General features: G+C 36.4%; 1 protein-coding gene across 1 annotated transcript in view; it reads left to right on the plus strand.

The window, feature by feature from the left end:
- The window catches only part of LOC133625347 (lipoxygenase homology domain-containing protein 1-like), a 145,757-nt gene that overhangs the window by 12,916 nt on the left and 110,324 nt on the right, over positions 1 to 22,517 (plus strand). Inside the window, exons 6-10 of the mRNA XM_061995648.1 lie at positions 1,049 to 1,181; positions 1,538 to 1,689; positions 3,901 to 4,055; positions 6,936 to 6,994; positions 11,891 to 12,054. Of these exons, the coding sequence (XP_061851632.1) occupies positions 1,049 to 1,181; positions 1,538 to 1,689; positions 3,901 to 4,055; positions 6,936 to 6,994; positions 11,891 to 12,054 (663 nt within the window). The remainder of the gene's footprint in view (positions 1 to 1,048; positions 1,182 to 1,537; positions 1,690 to 3,900; positions 4,056 to 6,935; positions 6,995 to 11,890; positions 12,055 to 22,517) is intronic.

The raw sequence follows: 22,517 nt of genomic DNA on the forward strand, positions 1-22,517 counted from the left end.
TAGAGATTAAGAATCGATGTTGCAGAAGTATTTTGTGTTAAATACATGCTTTAGTATTAAAAGAAGTGCTTATTTTACTTAAAATAATATTTTATTAGAAAAGTGAGATAAATGCACATATTGTCCCGATTTCCTAAATGTTTACATTTGAATGTGAATATTTGTTTTCGTAATTTTGTTTGCAAGGCTTATGCATATCATGCACACATTCAAAACACAACTGCAAAAAGACTATTGTTTGTCACTGGTATCTTTTTGCTAGTCAGGGCCTATGGGAAAAAACTGTGGTAAGGATTGTTATAATTCAAGACTGAGAATAATTGCTCCCATAAAAGAGAGGAACAACTGCTTTAGTTATAGGAAACAGGTAAGACATGACATAATGTATAGTGGAAAATAAGCTGAGAATTTGAATTCTAACTATATTCAGGGGAATAAATACAGGATGCCATGGCACCCAGACTGTCCTTTACTCTGTTTCAGAATAGCCAAATATGACACAAAATGATTTAATATTCAATATATCCTCTCCTTGCCAAACTTCAGAAGGATATAGATTATGAGTTTCATCTTGTTTTCATTTTAATTTAAAAATGTGCCAATCTTTCCACTTTTTTCAAAAGCTCAAGCTCATCTAACCTCACTTACCAGAAAGTTTTCGGTCTTCTATACGCCATACAGTGTTACATAGAGGTGGTTCACTGACAGAAAACAGAACTGGTGACATTGCTTGTGGAAAAAAAGGAAATTTCAATTACAGATTTGTTTTTTTCCAAGAAAAAGATAATTTTAAAGTCCAAGGCATATTCAAAGAAGAGAGGCTGGCAACTCCAAAGGTGTGAGTAAAGGTCCTCTCTAGTGAAGAGTCAAGTTACAAAGTAGTGTCCAAAATAAAAAGGTTTTCATGCTGCAATTATGTACATCATATTTACTGATTGTGTTATTTATTTCTGAGAGAGAAGAAAAGATATAGAGAACTATGTTTTGTTGTTGACAAGCAACGCACTGGAAAGAGCAAACTGAACCACAGCTGGATTTTCTTCTCTAGGTGACAGTGCAACATCTAAAGAGCAAGAAAACACTGCATTTTCCAACAAACATATGGTTGTCAAAGAATCGTGATGATAGAGATTTTCTCTGTGAACTTCCCGTAGTGGAAGCTGGAAAACCCGTCTATCCAAGTATGTGTGTACTTCACAGTTACGAATGTATCAGTTACCTGGGTATTGGTATTAACGTCAACGGAATTGTATTCTATCAGCTCTATATTCATAAATGTGGTCTTAGCAATCTTAAGACCAGATGGCTAGACTGATTTATGGAGAATATATTCCAGTAAATTAACTGCAAATCAAATCTGCTAAGTGAACCTGCTTCTGCAAGGGGGTTGGACTAGATGATCTCTGGAAGTCAATTCCAACCCTACCATTCTATGATTCTATGACTCTATGACATTGTTTCCATTAAGCTAGAGTGAGTCGTGAGTAAAATGAATTGTGATTACACTTGTATTTTCTTCTTTTGGTTATTTTTTAAGTTGTTTTATACCATGTTTACGTCTACACCGGTGACATGGTGCAAGCTGATACAGATTCTGCAGTATATCTATGCATCTATGGAAAAAGAGGAGATTCTGGTCTAAGACTTCTGCATAAATCTGGTATACCGGTGACATTTCAGAGAGGAATGGTAAGTATGAAAAACAATTTGCCTAGCCAAATATATATAACTTAAGTAAATTTTACTAGTCTCAACAGAGTCCTAACAAAAAATATCACATAGATTTAGAAAAATTATTTTTAAGAACAAAGGAAAAGAATTTTATACTAATCCAGGAATAATTAGAATGAGTAAAAAAGCAGGTCGGAAAAGGGGAGAAAAAAAATATATTAAAAACTCTCCTAGGATAACGGGACGATCTGCCTATGGATATAAAACATATTCTGTTAAGGTTTGATGAGTACAGCCGCTTCCAAAAGACTGCACAGAAATCATACCAGGATTTCAGATCTTAGTAGCACTGCTCATTATGCATTTCTTTTAATGTATAATATTGTGATTAATACAGGGATGATTTAAAATTAAAACCTTTCATTTGGCTACAATCTCCTCCATAAGTAAGACATATATCATCGTCATTTTCTCCAGTAGCATATAGATGAATTTCAGGAAATATTGAATTTAATCTTAGCTCTGCTGCTAGTCACCTTATGACCTTCTATTAAACCTATTTCTTCATTTGTGAGCTATTGAGAATTAACACTTGTATGTATAACAAATGGTATCAAGCTGTTGGTGGAATACCTTATTACAAAATAAGAAGCAGTATCTAAAATGCTAAGCATAAAAATAACCCACTGGGAAACTTAAGAGATATTTATACTATTTTAAAACAGATATTTTATACCACTGCTAACACATTAGATATAAAGTTCTATTCCAATTTGAATTAAGAATTTAAAGGAAGTTTTCTATGGGAATTATTCTAGCCAGACTGAAAGTAAATTCAGCATATTATTTACAGAGGGGCTGAGGAGGGTCGTTCGAAGTGCACTTTGTTAATGGAAATAGGTGAACGAGACAGTGGATTGTGTTGAGCGGCAAGGCAGGGCCTGGAATGGATCATTTTGTGACAGATGCAGTTTGGTGTTGATTTCAACATGTTAGTTTAATCCTTGACACAGATATGCTACACAATATCGAGCAAATCACTTACAGCCTCTCTGAGTGGGAGGATACTTTTTGTATCCTATTGTTTTGCGGCATAACCAGTCAGCTTTTCTGAGTAAGCACAGCTATAACTGAAGTTTGTTTAAAGAAAATTCTGCTCTGGACATAGTAGGCTCTTTGAAATGCTAAACGTGCCAATAAATTAACCCCTCTGTTTCTCAGTTGAGCACTCAAACTACTTTGCATTTTGACAGCTTTTGGCAATAACCTCTCTACGTGACCTATATAGGTAAAATAAAACATTACACAGACAGCTTTTTGAAAAATAGGTTTCAGTGTGTGCAGAAAACTGGGATAGTATGGAAAGAGTGCAGAAGTGAAGTCACTGGGGAAATCAGTTCTGCTTCACTGAACTATTTGTGTAGTTGTGGTAAATAATGCATAGAGTCATCAAGATAATGAAGATAAAAAGAAGTATTAAAAAGCTACATTCCTGCCTGCACACAATTTGAGGCAGAGATCCTTCAGAGAGAATAGCATGTGATCATATATTACATATACACAAGGGATAACTGAAGTTGTACAATCAGTCTCAATTCTGTTGTTTGCTGAGGGCTGAGAACTTCACAGATATCAATTTTCCAATACAGTTCTTTCCTTCATTTTCTTTTTACTGAGAAGTGTGACCTGGGCAGTTACATTTAGAGAGAGAAAGCTATCTGCCTTTTACCATGACAGAAAATTACCAGCCTGAACCTTTCACCTGATCGCTTCATGCTTCTATGAGAACAAACTTTGCCAGCTCTAAGCTCAAGCCTAAATGAATAACAATGGGAGAATGACATGTCAGATTCTAGTCTCTTCCAGCAGAATAAAATGTAAATGGAGGAGGTGAGACCAAAAAGAGAAAAGAATGATAAAGTCTGTATTTGAAATAAATATCAACAGAGGAAAGAATAGCTTTAAGTTGTTCTGACCTAGAGAAGAATAATTGTAAATGGTGAGATACTGAAACAACAGGGAAGAGTTGTATGCAGAGTTTTGGATAATGGATAGTTAAAAGATATTTAACGTTTCAGATCTGAACACTTTGAATACAGTCCAGCTGTCTCATTAAAACAACAGGAATCTTTGTACATTGTAAGAGTTAAACAGGCTTTTAAAATACTTCAACTTCCAGATTGACTTGGTGGTGACAAATGTCCAGGTGCTGTCTTTTCTGTCTTCTAGGTCAATGCTTTTGAAGTGGAAGCTGTATCTCTTGGTAAACTGCAGAAGGTGCTGTTGCGCTGTGAGGCTAATGCCAAGTCACAGTATTGGTACTGTGATAAAGTCATTGTCAGAGAAGCTGAGAACAACTCCGAATATATTTTCAATTGTGAAAGGTAGTTTTTACAACAATATTCTTAAGTATATATAATTAGCCACATTATGCCAGACAATGTACTAAATATGAATTTTCCAGAGAAAGACAAATTTGGATTACTTTGCAGTTTCATAAAATCCACAAAATACGTTGTCCCAAAACAGATTGCTGGAGTCAATGTACTATGTGGTCCGTAGCAAAGCTTAACTGTTAATATTGTGTCTGTTTTACTACAGTGCAAACTTAACATACGAGGATCGGTTATATAAATGTGACTTACCTTTTCAATAAGTGAAGATAAATCATACAGAAAGGTTCTAAATTAAGTGTATTTGTAAATGAATAAGACTTGCCATCCAGAAGTAGCATTTACTCTCTTTCACCAGCATTGCTGCAGAGACAAATGTGTTGCCGAAAAGGTAGAATTATTATGTGCCTTCTCCATTTGGGCTCTCCAACTCAAGAGGGACAGGAAACTTCTGGAGAGAGTCCAGCGCAGGGCCACCAAGATGATGCAGGAACTAGAACATCTTTCATATGAGGAAACCGGGGCTATTTAGTCTAGATAAGAGGAGATTGAGGGAGGACCTCTTTAATATTTACAAATATCTAAGTGTTGGATGTTAGGAGGTTGGGGCACCACTTTTTCTTATTGTATCTAGTGACAGGAGAAGGGGCAGTGGAAAGGAGCTGAAAAACAAAAAGTTCCATTTAAAAATAAGGAAGAACTATTTCACTGTGAGGGTGAGGCAGTCCTGGCACAGGCTGCCCAGGGAGGGTGTGGAGTCTCCTTCCTTGGAGGTTTTCAAAACCCACCTGGACATGTTCCTGTGTGGCCTGATCTAGGTGGACTTGCTTCTGCTGAAAGGTTTGGACTAGATGATCTCTAGGGTTCCTTTCCAACCTCTCCATTCTATGATTCCATAATTCTATGATTAAATGGGAATCTTAAAAGTCAATTGATAAATATTGTGGTTTTGTGTATTTGGAAAAATATTATGGTAATCTCACATTTGGAGTTTCCAATATTGCAGTCTATCTCATTGGTTTGTACATCATTCAAATTGAATGAAGGAATTGTAGAGAAACAATGTGACTATGTAACATGGCACTAGAATGAATAGTATTTAATCAACATTTAAAATTTAATAATATTTAATAAATGCATAAAATGTTTATTTGGTCTGAATTTGTATGGATTGCTTACATAATCATGAGCAATTTTTTCCAACTCTTGTCATAGCCTCAAAACCAGAAATAAAGATGCTCTCTCATCTTGATAAAACTTTAAATTTGAAATCTTTCTTCCATGAGTAAGATATTGTTAAACAGTAGAAAAAGACTGAGGATTTTTCTAGAGTAGATTTGGATGCAGACCAGCTGTTTTTGCTAGCTGTGGTTACTACTGTTCAAAAAAAAAAAAAAAGGTAAATTTCCTAATGGAAATGGAAGAAGTCAGGCCAGCTGCCTACTTCAGTCCTGAAAAATTACCACTGCATCATAACTGTTCTCTGATGGGTTACACAGCTTAGGAACAATGCATGTCAGGAAACTTTGCTGTATTAATTCTGTGATGACTAATACCAGATATTGATCAGCAAAAGTTACTGGCAGACATTGAGAAGAAGAATCAGAGAGGTTTCTTTTTTTTTCGTTTCTAGCTTTTCTACAAGGAAACACTGCCATTGAAACAAATTAAAATAGGCCAGCGGTGGTGGGGGTCAGAGGCAGATTCCGTACTGGCCAAAATGTAAACCTCAAACACTGTGCTCTATTCAATGACGGGGTATTTTAGGCTCTTCACAAAACTAATTTCTTAATCTGCAGCCTCACTGCTTTATTATACATTGATTTTTTTAAGATCCAGAGTATGAACAAAATATTGTATTTTTTCATATTTAGCCAAGGAAACATCAGCATTTTATCTGGCTTAAAAATCTGTTACTAGTTTCTGAGCACCCTACAACTTTCACTGGAATTCAATTATTATTTAGTTATAGCCTGATACTTTTTAGCATTTAAGAATGCAGAAAATACCTGTGTGGTGAGGTTTTAGCAGAAATGATATACACAAGTAGTTGTCTAGTAAGACAAAATTTATTTTTAGAGAGGAACTCATATATGAATTAGCCTGCTAATGTTTTTAAGGAAAAAAAAAAAAGGAACCTTCAAAAGCTCTTCTGGACCCATCCTGCCCAGCTTATACTGGATTCCCAATAGGCTTCATAGGACACTGAATGGTTTAGATTGCTCCTGGAGAGTCCATGGAAGTGGACTGAGTAAATAAACTCAACAGCTCAGAAACCTAACAAATTTTTTGTTTCATGTGAAAAGTTGTCTGGTTTTCTACCAAGCAGGAGGAAGCTAAAAGAGTTGGTAATCCATATTTTGAATGAAAAGGTTGCAAAATTACACATAGCCTAAAGTAACGTAGCTAAGAAACCTAACTGATATTTGCCTTAACTTCTATTTTTTCAGACTTATCTGTATGTCCTCAGTTTGTAGGAGGAATAAGAAAGAGCAGTACTTGGTTCCATCTTTTTTTTTTTTTTTAATTTCACAAAACACTGCATTACGTACATGCAAATTACACTTGGCACTCAATGCATAGAAAAAATGTTCTATGCCATATTCTTCTGTTTAGCTACACAAATAAGTACATGTGTCATATAAGACTTAATCTGACACAGTATCGTACACTTACACAGCTCCTATGTTTGCACAAACAAAATTGTCTGTTAAATAATTTCTACTTTAACATCTATCCAATCAAATGCTAAAATTTTAGAAGTAGAGACTGCTGTTTTATGTATTTATTGTGAAAATAAGATGTCGATCATTTGGTTAAATGGTAATGTAGTGGAGAAAATTTGATTCCTACCTTCTTTCTTATTCTTAGATGGCTTCCATTTATGTCCCAAGGTGTAATTTACTCAGAAATCATGCTGTACCCTCAAGGTAAGGCTTATTATAACTTTCTCAAATAAGATCAGTAATTTTTAATTTTTTCATCTGAGGAAATCTAAGATAAATTTACACTTTTAATTTACATTTTGTTGCTTCCTCTGTTGCATTTCCGAATGTACACACTTTGTGTGTGCATTGTGTAATATGTGTAGATGATAGTGAGAAAGTAATGAGGGAATGAATGCAAAGAAAATTTTCCTGTATTGGCTGTAATCACAGAAAGTCTTTTTAATATCTTCTTTTAAATTTTTCTTTGATGTTTAAGGATAGATCCTTTATTAACTACTTTATTTTTTTCTTTGTCAGAATTTCAAATAAATCAACAGTTGAAAATGCAAGAACAAGCAAATGGTAAATGCTACTCTAGTCTTCTGTCTTTAATGAAAACTCTGTTTCAGAACTAATTGCTTTACACACTTATTGCTGTTTGTGCAATATCTGAATATTTTAGTAAACTCTGAACTCCACATTTTAATTTAAACAATAAATCACTTTGTTCTTTCTTTCTATTCTGTAATGTTTCTTTCACGAATTTTATCAGGGAAACTTTACATGTTTGAAAATTCATATTTTTCTAGTACATAATTATTGGTGATCTGTCTTAATTTCATTTTTTTACAGTGAACATTTTAAACCATGATTCTTTCTCCTAGGCATATAGTTTTATTGTCATCATTGTTTTTTCTTTTTATGCTTTATGCTATAAGTTGAACAGTAACTGAGAAGTTGTTGGGAGAAAGTTTGAAAATGTTTATTCATAATTTATTATATCAATCAGGATATCCACAAAGATTGAATTTTTTTTCTTAAATACTGTCCCTATGACAAGTGGTTGATAAAAGTTGTACACAGTTATTTTACAAGTTATATTCAAATCACACTCTATTATTAACTTTATTTTGAATAACAAGTATTTTTGTCCGTCTTCCTTTCTGTGCCATTTTCAGAAGGCATTCATTTTCTACCCATTCATCACTCTTTCTGCTTTAGCTGTTTGCACAAGGCCTGCCACCTAGAGATCCTCCTTTACATAGTTCAAGTCAGTCTTGTTAGTCCTTTCTCCACATACAGCTGGATTTCTACACTGTTCAAGCTGTGCTTGTCTGGTTATACAGTAAAAGTTGCAGCAGTTAAAAGTTGCCCCATAAACCTAACAAAAGGTGACAAAGAGCATCTTTTGATGACAAAGTTGTATATCCAACTGGCTTATTTTCAGTGGAGATGGGCTTGATCTTGCAGAGAATAATTTGTTCACAGCACTCTCTTCCTGATTCTGTAAGAGAGATGTCTTTGTGCCGTCCAGAAGAGCTAATCGACTTTGTCATTCACAAAACTCACCTTCTGTCAAAACAGATATGTTTAATTGAAAAACAAGGTGGATTTGTGTCAGATATCTAAATCAGAGTTAGTTAGGCAAAAGTATATACACCAAGTAGCCTGTTGTTTGGGACTTACTGAAATATGCAACAGTGTGAAAGAGACTTGAAGATGGGTATCCCACACCTTCAGAGATTGCTCCAATTCTTGGTTGAGTGATTGAGCTGAGATTTTGTTCATTTACTTTTGTCCCATTAGTTTTCAAAATTTCTAATTTTCTTCCTGTACAGTTTTTTCTTTTTAAAGCTGAATTATTTTTTCTGTGATGTAGAACTTCCTAGTGTATTGCATTGTTTCTAATATTCTAGAAGAGAAGAATAAAAAAAAAAAGAAAATTTCTAGAAAGCCATCTGTGGTAAGGTACCTCTTTCTGATATCCCCAGGAATGTATTTCGTGTCAGGTTGTACCTTTCATCCAGGTATGCTAAGTGAAAATCGCCACATTACATATTCTTCTGTGTTCTTTTCTCCTAAATGTTCATTCCTTTTCAGTCATTAAGGAACAATAGCTCTTCTACATCATCAGAATAAACCATAGACTTTTATGCCAAAGAGAATGAGATTTATGCTTTTGTAATACTGTGCCCATTTCTATTTTGAAGATTGCTGGAATGCAATGAGGATTTCTGGCATCAAAGAGGTTAGAATTTATAGGATTATTCTCCTATACCCACATTATCCTCAAATCCTGTCTGTTTCCAGAAAAAGGAAAAGCCTTAACATCAATATAGAGGAGTCCAAACCAAAACTCCTTTTTGTCATGTTTTTGGGGAAGTTTGATTCCCCTTTTTTACTTTGAGAGTTGAACTTGTGTGAAAAATAGTTTAGTGATACTGCATTTATCCTTCGCAGGCAGGAGTTGCGCTAGCTAGAATAAACACTCTCAAGAGTACCAACTGCTTAGTTTTGAAACAGTATGGCTTAGCAAAAGAAAGACTCAGAGAGGATATTAAAATACATTATAAAAGGCCATCCATTTTGTCTGCTTAAAATGAATATTTGTTTCTGAATGACTTCTAAATTTTTAGGAGTAGTAAGTTATATTTTACTCTTTGTCTGCACTGTTCTTCCTAAGGACTTGTAAAATGATTTGTCCTTACTTTCCAGCCAAATGATCCAAAGAAACTTTGTGTTTAAGCAACTAATATTATGTTGTTTGAAAACAGAAGAAGATGGGGTTTTTTGGTAGTTGAGCTCTTCTGTGGGGCAAGTTGCTCCTGCGTTATGGTCTCATAGAATCATAGAATGGTAGGGGTTGAAGGGACCTTTAGATGTCACCAAGTCCAATGCCCCTGCAGAAGCAGGTCCACCTAGATCAGGTCGCATAGGAATGCATCCAGATGGGTCTTGAAGACCTCCAAGGAAGGAGAATCTACAACCTCCCTGGGCAGCCTGTGCCACAGCTCTCTCATAGTGAAATAGTTTTTCCTTATGTTTAAATGGAACTTTTTGTGTTTCAGCTTCTTTCCATTACCCCTTGTGTTATTGCTAGATGCCATTGAAAAAAGTAATGCCCCAACCTCCTGACATCCACCATTCAGATATTTATAAATGTTAATAAGATCTCCTCCCAGTTTCCCCTTCTCCAGACAAAACAGCCCCAGTTCCCACAGCCTGTCCTCATATGAAAGATGTTCCAGTCCCTTGATCATCTCTGTTTCCATCTTCAGTGTACAGAGGCTTTTCACTCTTCTAAATTTTGTTCATCCTTTTGTAGCCTGGTGCTATGGTTCTTTGGTGAATAAAGTGAGTCTATGGAGAAAACTGTGAGGATGCAAATTTTCAAAGGCACAAAAGAGTTTGTTACAAGCTGTAGTCTGCCAATTTTTAGTGGAAATTGAATGGTTCACTTCTCATAGAATTGTAGAATGATTTGAGTTGGAAGAGATCTTTTACAATCATCTAGTCCACCCTCCTCCCATGGAAAAGGACATCTTTCACTACTACAGGTTCATCAAAGCCCCATCCAGCCTGACTTTGAACATTTCCAGTGATGGAACATCTACAACTTCTCTGAGCAACCTGTTTCAGTGTCTTACAACCCGTATTGTAAAAAATGTCTTCCTTATGTCCTACCTAAATCTACCATCTTTCAGTTTAAAACCCTTCGCCCTTGATTTTCACCACAGGCCTTGGTAAAAAGTCTTTGACTTTCTTATAACCCTCCTTTATATATTGAAAAGCTGCAATAAAGTCTCCCTGGAACCTTCTCTTCTCCAGGATCAACAAAAACATTTCTTCACAGGAGTGGTGCTTCATCCTGCTGATTATTTTCATGGCCCTCCTCTGGACCCACTCCAACAGGTCCATGTCTTTCTTGTGAGTTCCCCAGAGCTGGGTGCAGCACTCAAGGTGGGGTCTCACCAGAGCAGAGTGCAAGAGGAGAATTGCCTCCCTTCACCTGCTGGCCAGGTTTGATTGATCAAATCAAATGAACTGTTGTCATTTTTCTGAATTCCCAGCTGTGTAGTCATGTGTATTTAAAAATCTATCACCTTGCAAAACTAGGTGTCATCCAAACCTCAAAAATTTGGAAAATAGGAAAGCAAGCTTCCTGTTCCAGTTCACTCTTATGGGGTAAATTACAGATGGATAATGGGGCTGGCCCAAGATAAATACTCCTGTCAAACAATAGATTTAATTCATGCAGGCATTACCAGACAGCTTTCTATTAATACTACTGCAGTGTACACTGTGGCATTTATTTATAAGATGACCGTGGGCTGGTATTTCATTTGTTTGCCTTGCACAGAATGAATTTAAGCCACTAAATGGAACTTGTTTTGTATAGACAAAAGCTGTGATCAAAAGAGGGGTGGAGAGCATGCAATCCCAGCTTTTCAGATGTAGAAATGTATTTTCCAATTAAGAATTATTCTTTTTTTTAAAATAAGATTTGTATTAAGCCACTTTCAGATATTTAAATAATGTGTGCATTGTATGGAAGCGGAGATGACATTTTAGCATCAGGGAAGCTTTATATAAAATGATTTTCTAAAGAGTCCTTCTCTAGTGTCAGAATTTTCTCCAAAATAATTTTTTTTCATGCTAATCTCAATGTCATGCCTCTATCCAGGCAAACAAAGCTCTTGATGATGTATCACATCAACATCAAATGAAAGGAAATTGTACTCAGTTGAGATGCTTTGATACTTTTTCCTATTGCCTTCGTTGATTATATGTGTTTTTATAATCCAAATTCTAGAGGTTGGGCTTTTTCCATGATGACCCACATGGTTATCACTAGAAATCTTGCTGGGGTTTTATGTGTTCGTATTTCAGCTTTACTATGGTGCAAATCTCCTACATCTTTAAAGTTACACAGCTTGTCTAAGATGAGTTTGAATGATGTACTGTTTATCCAATCTTGTCTCTCCCAGCATCACTATCTGTTAGGTGCATAGTAGTTACAGTTCCTGGGCTAAACTATGCTTTATTTATCCTTCAAGTAACTTACTACATATCAGTAACACTTATAAAAGCATTTAAAGTTTATCTTTTACTTTGCAGAAGGAGACTGGAAGATTACTGTAGTCACTGGGGATTTTGAAACAGCTGGTACAACAGCAACAGTGTCCCTTTATGCTTATGGAGAAAACAAAGCTTCTGGTCCTATCATTTTGGGATCTGGGAAACACCAGCTGTTTAATCCCAGCAGCGAAGATATGTTTAAGGTATAGTATGCTTGTTATATGAACACTGGAGAATTCAAAGCATATGCAAATTAGCTTTTCTCAAAACTAGGTAATGACAGTAATAAAAAGGGTTCAAAGCAATATGTAAGGATCATTAAGTGACGAGTGGCTGACCTTCATGACAGTAAATTTTGAATCAGCAAATATATTCAGAACTACAGCAAGCAGACATGCCTCAGAATCTACTTCATACCTGCATTTGCTTGATGTACTAGTTTTAACTGGATACTGTTCATTTGCAGAGGTAGAATACACTTTGCTCGTTCTTTACTGGCTATGGCTTGTGTAGCATATCCATCTCTGGAACTGTCCACTGTAAATCCTTCCATGGGCTTCCTCAGACTTGTACTAAAACACATGGTGTGTGAACCTTTTCTATGCAACCTGATTTAGGTGGATCTGTTTCTGCAGGGGGGTTGGACTAGATGATCTCTAAAGGTCCAATCCCTACCATTCTATGATTCTATGAAGGTAAGAAGGAAAGGAGAGATATCTAGGGACTAGAGTCAAATCACATCAAATAGGTTAACTCAGGTGATTTAGACTGTTGATGTCCTACTTCTCCAAGCAAATGGGGAGATTTCTTTCTTCTTCAGAGAAACCTGAGAGGTGCTTCAGAAGCATGACATTTCCCAGGGTTTCTCCAAGTTCCTATAAGAGTTCTTCAGGACTGTATCTGTTGCAATTGTTTAATCTACAATATGTCATTTAGATTGAAATAATTTATGCATAATAAACAGAAGATGGGGAATCAGTGACAGGAGAGGAAGTTTCTCAGATTTTTAAAATTTTGTTTTCCAATTTGAAGTATTGTCCTGATTTCTTCTAGGGTAGAGTTAATATTCTTCCTTGTAGCCAGTACAAAGCTGTGTTTTGAGTTTACACTGAAAGAATGATAATAACAGGAATGTTTTGGTTATTACTGAGCAGTTCTTGCACAGTGTCAAGACCTTTTCTGATTCTCACAGTGCCCTGGCAGCAAATGGGCTGGGGGGGGCACAAGAAGATGGAAAGGAACATGGCCTGGAGAGCTGACCCAAACTAGTCAAAAAGCTATTCCATATCACAGAATGTCATGACCAGTGTATAAACTGGGGGGGCCCAGGTAGGGAGGAGTAGATCACTGCTCAGGCATCAGTCAGGAGGTTGTGAGGAATTGCATTGTGTATCAGCTGGTTTGGGACATTTTTCCTTGATTTTTATTTTTCCATCTCTGTGTTATATTTATCTTTGTTACTGTTATTATATTATTATCATAGTTAATAATATAATCATTTATTTTCTTGTTAGTTATCTCAACCCATGAGTTTTACTTTTTTATTCCCCCAATTCTTCTCTCACTAGATGTATGGGGAAAGAGCTGCATAGTGTTTAGTTACTGGGACTAAACCATGACAAATATAAATATGTAAGTTCTTGTGAAGGCAAGTCAATGGTGGCCTTTCCTTCTTACGGGAAATTTAAGTTGGAAATAACTTGGCTAAAGTTTGCAGATAATGTGGATGTAAGATTATTTCATAACAAAACAGGAAGGTAAGATCAATGTTTATCTGAAGACTAGATTTCAATGTTCTTTTTCAAATCATTCTGGCTAGATGAACATGGATATTTATTCAGCTGGTTAATGCTGTCTGACAGCAAGTTTTTACTCATTTATTCAGTTAATTGAGGGAAGTGCTAAGAACATTTTTTTGTTTTCTTTGTCTCTGGAAGGAACACTATGTCTCTGAAAGAATCATTTTTATCCTCCCATCATCAAAGCAAGACTTGGTACCTAATCCAGTAGCTCTGATAATCTATTGCTATCCACACTAGCACCCAGGCTTAGATTTTCTACACCGTACCCAGATCTTTGTTCCTGATGTTTTTCTTTGGTGATATACCACTGAAAGTGTGGAAGAGACTTGGAGGTTAGGCACAGCACTTTGATACAATAAATCTGTACTGAGAAGTCAACAAACATTTAATAAAACTGATTCTGTAATCAAACTTTTAAATTCATGTGCAATAAGTCCTTTAAACTTCAAAGGTGCCTGAGGAAGCTTCTTACTGAATTCTAACCACACCATCAAAGCTTCAAGGTTGACTATTATCCATTATTTCTCAATACTACTTTTCAGTCATTGCTGATCAATGGTAAGAGAAAGAAAAAGTAAAGAAATTATATTTTCTTTTCCCACTTTTTTACTTAAATGTCTCAATTTAAGAAGGTAGTTAAGATTTTCTGTTAATTCAAAAGAGAGTTGAGTCCTACAAATATTCTAGCACTTTGTAACTCTGCTGTTTATAACCACTGTGTATCATAAAATCATGGAATGGTAGGGGTGGGAAGGGACCTTTAGAGATTCCCTAGTCCGATCCCCCTGCAGAAGCAAGTCCACCTAGATCAAGTCACACAAGAACGCATCCAAGCGGGTCTTGAAGACCTCCAAGGAAGGAGAATTCACAACCTCCCTGGGCAGCCTGTGCCACTGCTCCCTCACCTGAACAGTAAAATAGTTTTTCCTTATGTTTAAATGGAACTTTTTGTATTCCAGCTTCATCCCATTACCCCTTGTCCTATCACTAGATACAACAGGAAAAAGTGGTGCCCCAACCTCCTAACATCCAACATTTAGATATTTGTAAATATTAAAGAGATCCTCTCTCAGTCTTCTCTTCTCTAGAATAAACAGCCCCTGTTCCCGCAGCCTTTCCTCATATAGAAGATGTTCCAGTCCCCTGATCATCTTGGTGGCCCTGTGCTGGAGTCTCTCCAGAAGTTCCCTGTCCCTCTTGAACTGAGGAGCCCAGAACTGGACACAGGACTCCAGATGAGGCCTCATCAGGGCAGAGAAGAGGGGGAGCAGAACCTCCTCAACCTGCTGGCCACACTCTTCTTGATACATCCCAGGGTGCCATTGGCCTTCTTGGCCACGAGGGCACATTGCTGGCTCATGCTCAGTTTATTATCAATCAGGACTCCCAGGTCTTTCTCTGCAGAGCTGTTTTCCAGCAGGTCAACCCCCAGCCTGTACTGGTGCATTGGGCTGTTCCTCCCCAGATGCAGGGCTCTGCACTTGTCCTTGTTGAACCTCATGAGGTTCCTCTCTGCCCAACTCTCAAGCTGGTCGAGATCCTGCTGAATGGCAGCACAGTCTTCTGGGAAATCAGCCAGTCCTCCCAGTTTGGTGTCATCAGTGAACTTACTGAGGGTACTCTGTCCCCTCATCCAGGTTGTATTGCTAAAAGCTGATGAGTTTAGAAAAAAACAACAGCCCCTATTGCTTTTTATTACACTAATCTATTAAGTACATTGGGGAAAATCTTGACTAAGTTGTCCTTCATTTGCAGCCTTTGTACAGAAATGTGCTGCATAATTGAAAACTAAACTCCACGTATCCCCCTATTTTTTAAGACAATATTGACTGATGCATGGAGTTGCAAGAGTTCAGCATAATGTAATGGAAAAAACAAAGCACAATCATGTCTCATGGAAATAATTGAAGTACCATCTCATTTCAAAATCCCTTTAGTCACAGATATAAGAAATGGCAGAGAAATGTCCCACAGGAAGAGAATGATGCTGAACTGTACTGGATTATCTTAATAAAAATCAAGAATAGTAGTCTGATAGAAAGTAAAGATAACTGCATAGTAACTGAGATACCTAAAAGTAAATATTAAACATTCAGTAATGATAAAAATAATGAAAAAAGAAAGTTATTAAAACTTGAGTAAATCAATGGTCCTTCTCTATATACTCCTTAGATTTTGTTGCTGTTTTAGAACTGGATTTTGATACTGTTTGCATTGCTGTATACAGCTGGTGTAACTTCATTAAGTTTGGCTATTTTTGATTAAGATTTCTTGGTATTAGATTAAAACCCAGTTTGCCTCCAGTGTAATGCAGATAGAATGTAACAAGACTATTTGCCTTGAAGATTTCCATATGATGGTAGCACATAAAGTTCACCAAATGTGAGGACAGTTCTTAGTTTATGACTAGAGTCTTGAGTTCCAGATTCTCACAAGATAGCTGTATGTAAACTACACTAAGACTGCTTCTGTGGCTCATCAATTTTTCCAACCAGATGAGGAAGTCAGGAATGAACAACATGTGAATGGGAAAGAATAATTTAAATTTTACAGATTTCCCTTTCTGCTCTGTAGTTGTTCTTGTGTGATCAAAGAAACTAGTTCTAGACTATGCTTTTCTGCTTCTGTTACTGTTCAGGCATAGTTTTTAGGGCATAATTTTTCTGCTGAGAGTCATTTCTCCTCCAGTAGAGGGATATCAATCTACCGTAAGTTACAGCTTTCATCACAACTGTGATCTGTTTCCTGCATTTTCCTCTGGTGTCATCACAGTCCCTGAGTATTTCTCAGTATTTCAAAAATACTGATCTTGGCAGTATATCAAGTTGCTCAAGACACTGAAGCTTCAATTATACTGTAAATTATATTCTCCAGAGCCCTATATTCTGCAACATCATTCTTTGAAACATGGTGAATTATCTCTTATGAGTTTACACACTATTTGATAAAGAAATTCTTTTAATAAGTATTCTTTTAATGTTTGGTCATGCTAAATATTCCTTTCTGTGTCAGAGAACTTAGCAGAAGACTGTAAGCCTATTATCTTCCATAAAAGCCAGCTAAAAAGCTCTGGTTTTAATACTTCAATACAGAATAATTCTGTACCTTCGGGTACAAATTCTGCTCTTCTAGTAATAATTAAGTCAGTAAAAGCCTGGTTCAGTAGATCTACTTTCAAAATATTGTATGCTAGCCTTAGTAGGAGTGACAGGACCTAGCAGCTCTTAAACAAGAATTCTTGAATGCTTTGATTTGTGAGTTTGCTTCATTATGAGCTGTGCAATCTTTTTAGGGCAGTGTTGGTCTTACTGATCTCAAAATGTTGTCAAGTTTATCTTAACATGCATTAAGCTATTGAGTGACATTTTTTTCCTAGGAAATCTTCAAAATCGTCAGTTTATCCTTCTGTTATATTTGTAGTTGGTGACTGTCTTTGTAAGGATTATAGTCATTCCATGTTTGCAAGCATGTGACATGGAGTATGCATGTAGTTTAGGAGAACTGGAAACTGGAATCCATCCCTGGTGTGAGTTTTGCTGCATGAGCCCATTTCTCTAACTTGTGAAGCAGGTGCCGTATCCAGTTACACTTGTTAAAGTTTCTTCATGTGTACAAACAGTCCATTAAATGCTGCCATACCTATCAGAACAAAACACCAGAAAATAATATAGGTAGATGAAAAACAGGACTCCCACTAATTCTTGCAGAAGTGCTTGATCATAAAACTTAATAAATATTGTTCCTGTGATGAGATTATTACAGTGTTAAACTCAGCCTTTTTCTTTCCAGTTACATGTACCTTGTTTGTAAAGAATTGCATTCATTGGGTGTGCTTTTTGCTGTATTGCATCACATGGAGGCAAACCACATGATAAAGATTCTCTATTGTTTCTCATCTTGGTTTTCTCCTGTTAAATAAATTTATCATCCATTTTAAATAATCCATACATTAATAATTGACACTCCTTCCTTCTGAATTATCCCTGCACACTCTAAGAATCTGTAATGTTTCTCTGTATGTCTTTCATTCTTTTACTCTGTATCCATATTCATTCTTCCATTGGTCATAACTGAGATCTCTAAAGTGAAATGAGAAGCAGTGGGATGAAAATGAAGTGTAATAAAAATAGGTTGAAGTGAGTGAATCCATTTTCATGCTTTTCCTCCCATTGTTAAAATAAAAGAGCCTGTAATGAGCTCAGTGAGAATTACTCCCAAGTGAGGAGGTTGCAAAAGTGACCACAAACACTAATGCAGCTCTCCACTCTCTTAACCATGGGACTACCAACGCCTAAAAGCTGGGCATACCTTGTGCCCTACTATTTTCCAACTGTTTGTTTGCTGTAACATTTAGGTCCAAAACCATTTGAATAAAACTTAGAGAAACACAAGCTTTAGTCAGACACACTTAAGGCAGCATAAAACAGTCATACTGCTGATTGTCCTTTCAAGATATATGTGATAACATGAACCTCATTACTTACTTGATAGAAGACAGATGTAAACAACCTCTACCAGCTACAGACTTTGTGTGGAGAAAAATTTAGCTAGTTCCAAGAAAACAGAAGATTGAAAAATAGAAGAATTGTAAAAATCTCACAAACAATCTTGGAGAAAAACACAAATCATCTCATTTTCAAGAAATAAAAGAAGATTCTACTTGCTCATTAATTCTACTGTATTGAGTATTGCAGTATGGAGTGTGTGTGTATATATATATATATATGCATATACATTTCTCCCTTTTAAGGTAGTTTCTTGAGAGAACTTTATGTATTCCATTTCAGCCATCTACCTATAAAATTTCTTTTTTTTTTCTATCTGATGGCAACACAAGTCCAAGATGAATACATACTAAAAACTACTGTCTGTACCTCTTGAGTCACTCCTGTCTCACAGATTACCCTGTCAGTTCAGCCCTCTGCTAGGCCTCAAGTGGTTGTTTCTGAAATGTTGTGACAGCAGTTTCATTGTTAAGGGTCTCCCTGTTAAGAGCTCCCTTACCTTCCCATGTCAAATACCTGAATTCACTTTCTGCCTTCACTGATCTATGTTCATGCTTTGCCTTTCCTTCAGCCATTTTCTAGTCTATTCACATTCTTCCATCATCTCAGTATCTAAGCACTTTTCTGAAGTGAGTGGTGTGACTAATGTGAAGTTTTTCCTCCCTTACTTATTAAAAAATATATATATTTTTTTGTTTGGGCTTAGTACAACTCTATAAAAAGAATAGACACTTTATACAGTAGAGGGCTTATGCTTAACAAGATGAGATCAATTTATCTTGAAGATGATAAACTGCGAAATTTTGTTTGTCCTTAACTTTCTATAGCCAGTTATTTTGCAGCACTCTAAGAGTCCTATCTCCTGCAAAAATGTTTTCACTGTTGTAGTGGTTTTGTCTGGGTCAGGTTTTCGTAGCGGGAGGCTACAGGGGTGGCTTCTTTAAACAAAGAGCTACATGAAGCTTCCCCTGTAGCTGACAGGACCACTGCCAGTCAGTTCTAAAATGGACGCCACACCTGACCCAGGCCTGGCCAATTAGTGATTGAGCTAATGCCTCTGTGAATTACATATTTGAGAAGGTGAAGAAGTTGCTGGGCAGTTGGTAAACTGCAACAGCAACAGAACAAAGGAGTGAGAATGCAAGAACAACATCTTCTTAGACACCAAGGTCAGTGGAGAAGGAAGAGGAGATGCTCAGACACTGGAAGAATCCCCCTGTGACCTGTGATGAAGACCATGGTGAGGCAGTTGTCTCCCTGCAGTCCATGGAGGACCATGGGGGAGTAGAGTCCCTAGGAAGGCAATACAAAAAGTCTGATGTACTCACAGTAGCCTGGATTGCTGAGAGAAGATACCACTAGAAAGTTTGGTTTTTTGGATTTTGGTTTTTTTTTTTTTTTTTTTTGCAAAGCTGATGATTTCATGCCTGAATGATAAATACTGCTGTAAATCCATCAGGAGATCACAGATGTATATTGCAGAGGCTGGTTCATAGTCTGTCAGGTTATTATGGAACCAACAGTCAAAAGGAGAGTAATCAGAGACCCAGTCCTACACCTAGGTTGAGGACTGCACTGACTATTCCAGATTTTCTTAAATTAATCTTCATATGTCTTCAGACTCTTTGAAGCACTACTATATGCCCATTAACTTAGTCTTTCTTATTATGCATCATTTCTTCATGCATAACGTGTATTTGTCCAACCACAGGATCCTTCTTTTAGCTTCATGTGCATGCATATAATTCAGGTTTTCTTACATAGACTGACTTTTGCTAACCTTTCATATAGCCAGTGCTAAGCTGCATTCCAGTAAACATCCTCTGTTAGGCAGTGTTTTAGCTCCCCACTTAAGCACTGTAGAAACTTTTAAATCCAGTAAAATACTCCTGGTCTGACTTGGAAAAGTGCATATCGCTCAGAAAAATTGTCACACATGTAAGTGGCTGCATTATCCTAACATCCGAGTTTTGTACTTAACTCCAAGAACTGCCACCCTAGTACTATAAATACTTTGTGTCAGCATAATTTAACTAGCCTCACAGTAAAAGTTCTTCCAGAGCTTTTGTGTTGCTCTTGAAACATTTTCCCATTTGTTGTAGTTGGAGGTGGAAAAAACAAACTCTTGGTATCATTGATTTAGCAGGTGACAACAATGTGACATTTTTCTCTAATTAGCCTGGTAATAGATAAATGGCATTCACTTTGGTGAATAGTAGCACATTGCCAGCCTGTATAGGAAGGTCAAGTGAGTGAGCATTGATATTGAACTAGCCACAAGGATGAAAAGAGCTTGAGTGGACTGGAAAAGAAAGTGTTTAACTGTCACTGTGCAGTGGGCATTACTCAGCTTATTTTTGTGACCAAAGCAATTATGACACAGGAAAAAATAATGCCTATTTTTTGTGTGATCTTTAGTCTTATCCCTTACATGTCTATATCTGCCTTTTTCATAACACTGTTAAATTTCTGTGTGAACACCTGTGACATATTGTAATTCTTTGGTGAATGTGTACCTGTGCCAAGTTTGTTGGCCACACTAAACAAATTGGTTAAATTTGGACATCCTGAAAATACACACACCATAGTTGGCTCTGAGTACCTTACTGGTACATTAGTTACAATATTTTTGGCAAAATTTACCAACTGCATTCTCACAATTCAAAGATATCTTCTACTTCCAAAGATTTCTCAATTATATAAAGATGCCTACTAATGCAAACAGTGATTTCTCTTTCTTTTGGGAATCCAGCTGCTGCACATGATTTCTCTGAAGTTCTGCTAATGAGATGGCCTTTCTTGAAATTAATAACTGTCTGTCAAGCATAGCCCCTAGTGGTTGTGTTAAACATGGGGATTTTACTGTATCTGTTTCTGAAGTGTTGACTTATCTAGATGATTTTCATGCTAGCCTGAGTTTAATTCAAAGAGATTGCAGGATACTTTCTGTACAACAGAAATACGGTGACTTTTTTTGTTTATTCCAATATATAAAAGAGAAATGAAGTCATTACATATATTCTTTCCATCCTTTTACTGAAATATCTTTCCACTGAACAGTCTTTTGTTAAGCTAAGGAAACATTTCTTCACTTTTCACTTAGTTAAACATTTAAGTACCTGAAAATAGGTCATACAGACTCCAATCAAAATATCATAGGTTATGGAAAAATAGCAACTAACTCAATATTTCTGTAGAAAACTTTAGAGAAAATACAGAATTTTGGACTTGTGTCTTCTTCTGAGGATCTCAAAATTTATTGAGGGCTTTGCAGTGTCCGTGTGAGAGACATGTAACTATTTGTTGTATGGTTGAGAAAGTGAAGCAAAAAGGGCTTGTGAATGATGCAATATTTCTCATGAAGCCTAAAGAAGATCCAGGAATACAATCTAGTTGTCTGATTTCCAGAGTGATGCTTTAGTCCTGGGACGTGTCCTTCTTTGCATGGCCATTTATTGCAGTTTTGTCAAAAAGGTTATTTCCATATAAAATTGAAGGATACTCTTGCAGCTATAGTACAAGGATGTAGAACAGCTAGACTAAAGTTTTTGTAAGCATATTGTTTACAAGGGCAGCAAAATCAACTTTGCCCCACAACTTTTTACAGAGTGTTCTGGCTGCAAAAGTAGATTTATAAATGCCAGTTCAAGCTATTGGCAGATTCACAATCGTGAAAAACCTATCTACACAGCAATGCAGATAAGCAGGCACTTCATTATGCAGCACTGGGAAACACAGGGGATAGCTCCTTCAAACGTGATTCGTTATTAGTTACAATTTTCAAGAGTTTTGTACACTTCAAACAAATAGCTACATTTGCCAACAGAAGCATACATAAAATGTCCAACTCTTAATTTGCCCTTTAATTTGATTGGTTCCTAACTATTATAAAATTTCCAATATCATAGTGATTAGTTAAAAAAAATAAATCAGTCTCTTTGTTTTAGTAACAGCTTAGGTAACCTAACAAATACATACACCAGGGTTTTGTCTGAACAGGTCCCAGGGTCTTGTCTCAACAGGTCCTTATCAGGTGTGGTATGTAAGCCTTGCAGTTTGATCCTTATGTGATTCAAATGAATACTCAGTTAATCAATAGGTGATTGAGCTATTTGCAAGTGCTTAGCTAATTTATTAAACTATTACAAAGTGATTAACAAATGATTAACAAGTAATTAACCAGTTATTGTGATGTTAAGTTGTTAACTAAAATAATCCTGTATCTGTAACAAAACCATGCAGAACTTAGGCAATTTAGTCAATAGTGGAAATGAAGGAGCAACCTCTAGATACAGTGTTTATGTCAGTAAAAGAATATCGTTAGCTCTACCATGTTCCGAGAGTATTTTCATCTTCATT

This window comes from Colius striatus, chromosome 4 (genome assembly GCF_028858725.1).
Source record: "Colius striatus isolate bColStr4 chromosome 4, bColStr4.1.hap1, whole genome shotgun sequence".
Classification (NCBI taxonomy): Eukaryota; Metazoa; Chordata; class Aves; order Coliiformes; family Coliidae; genus Colius; species Colius striatus.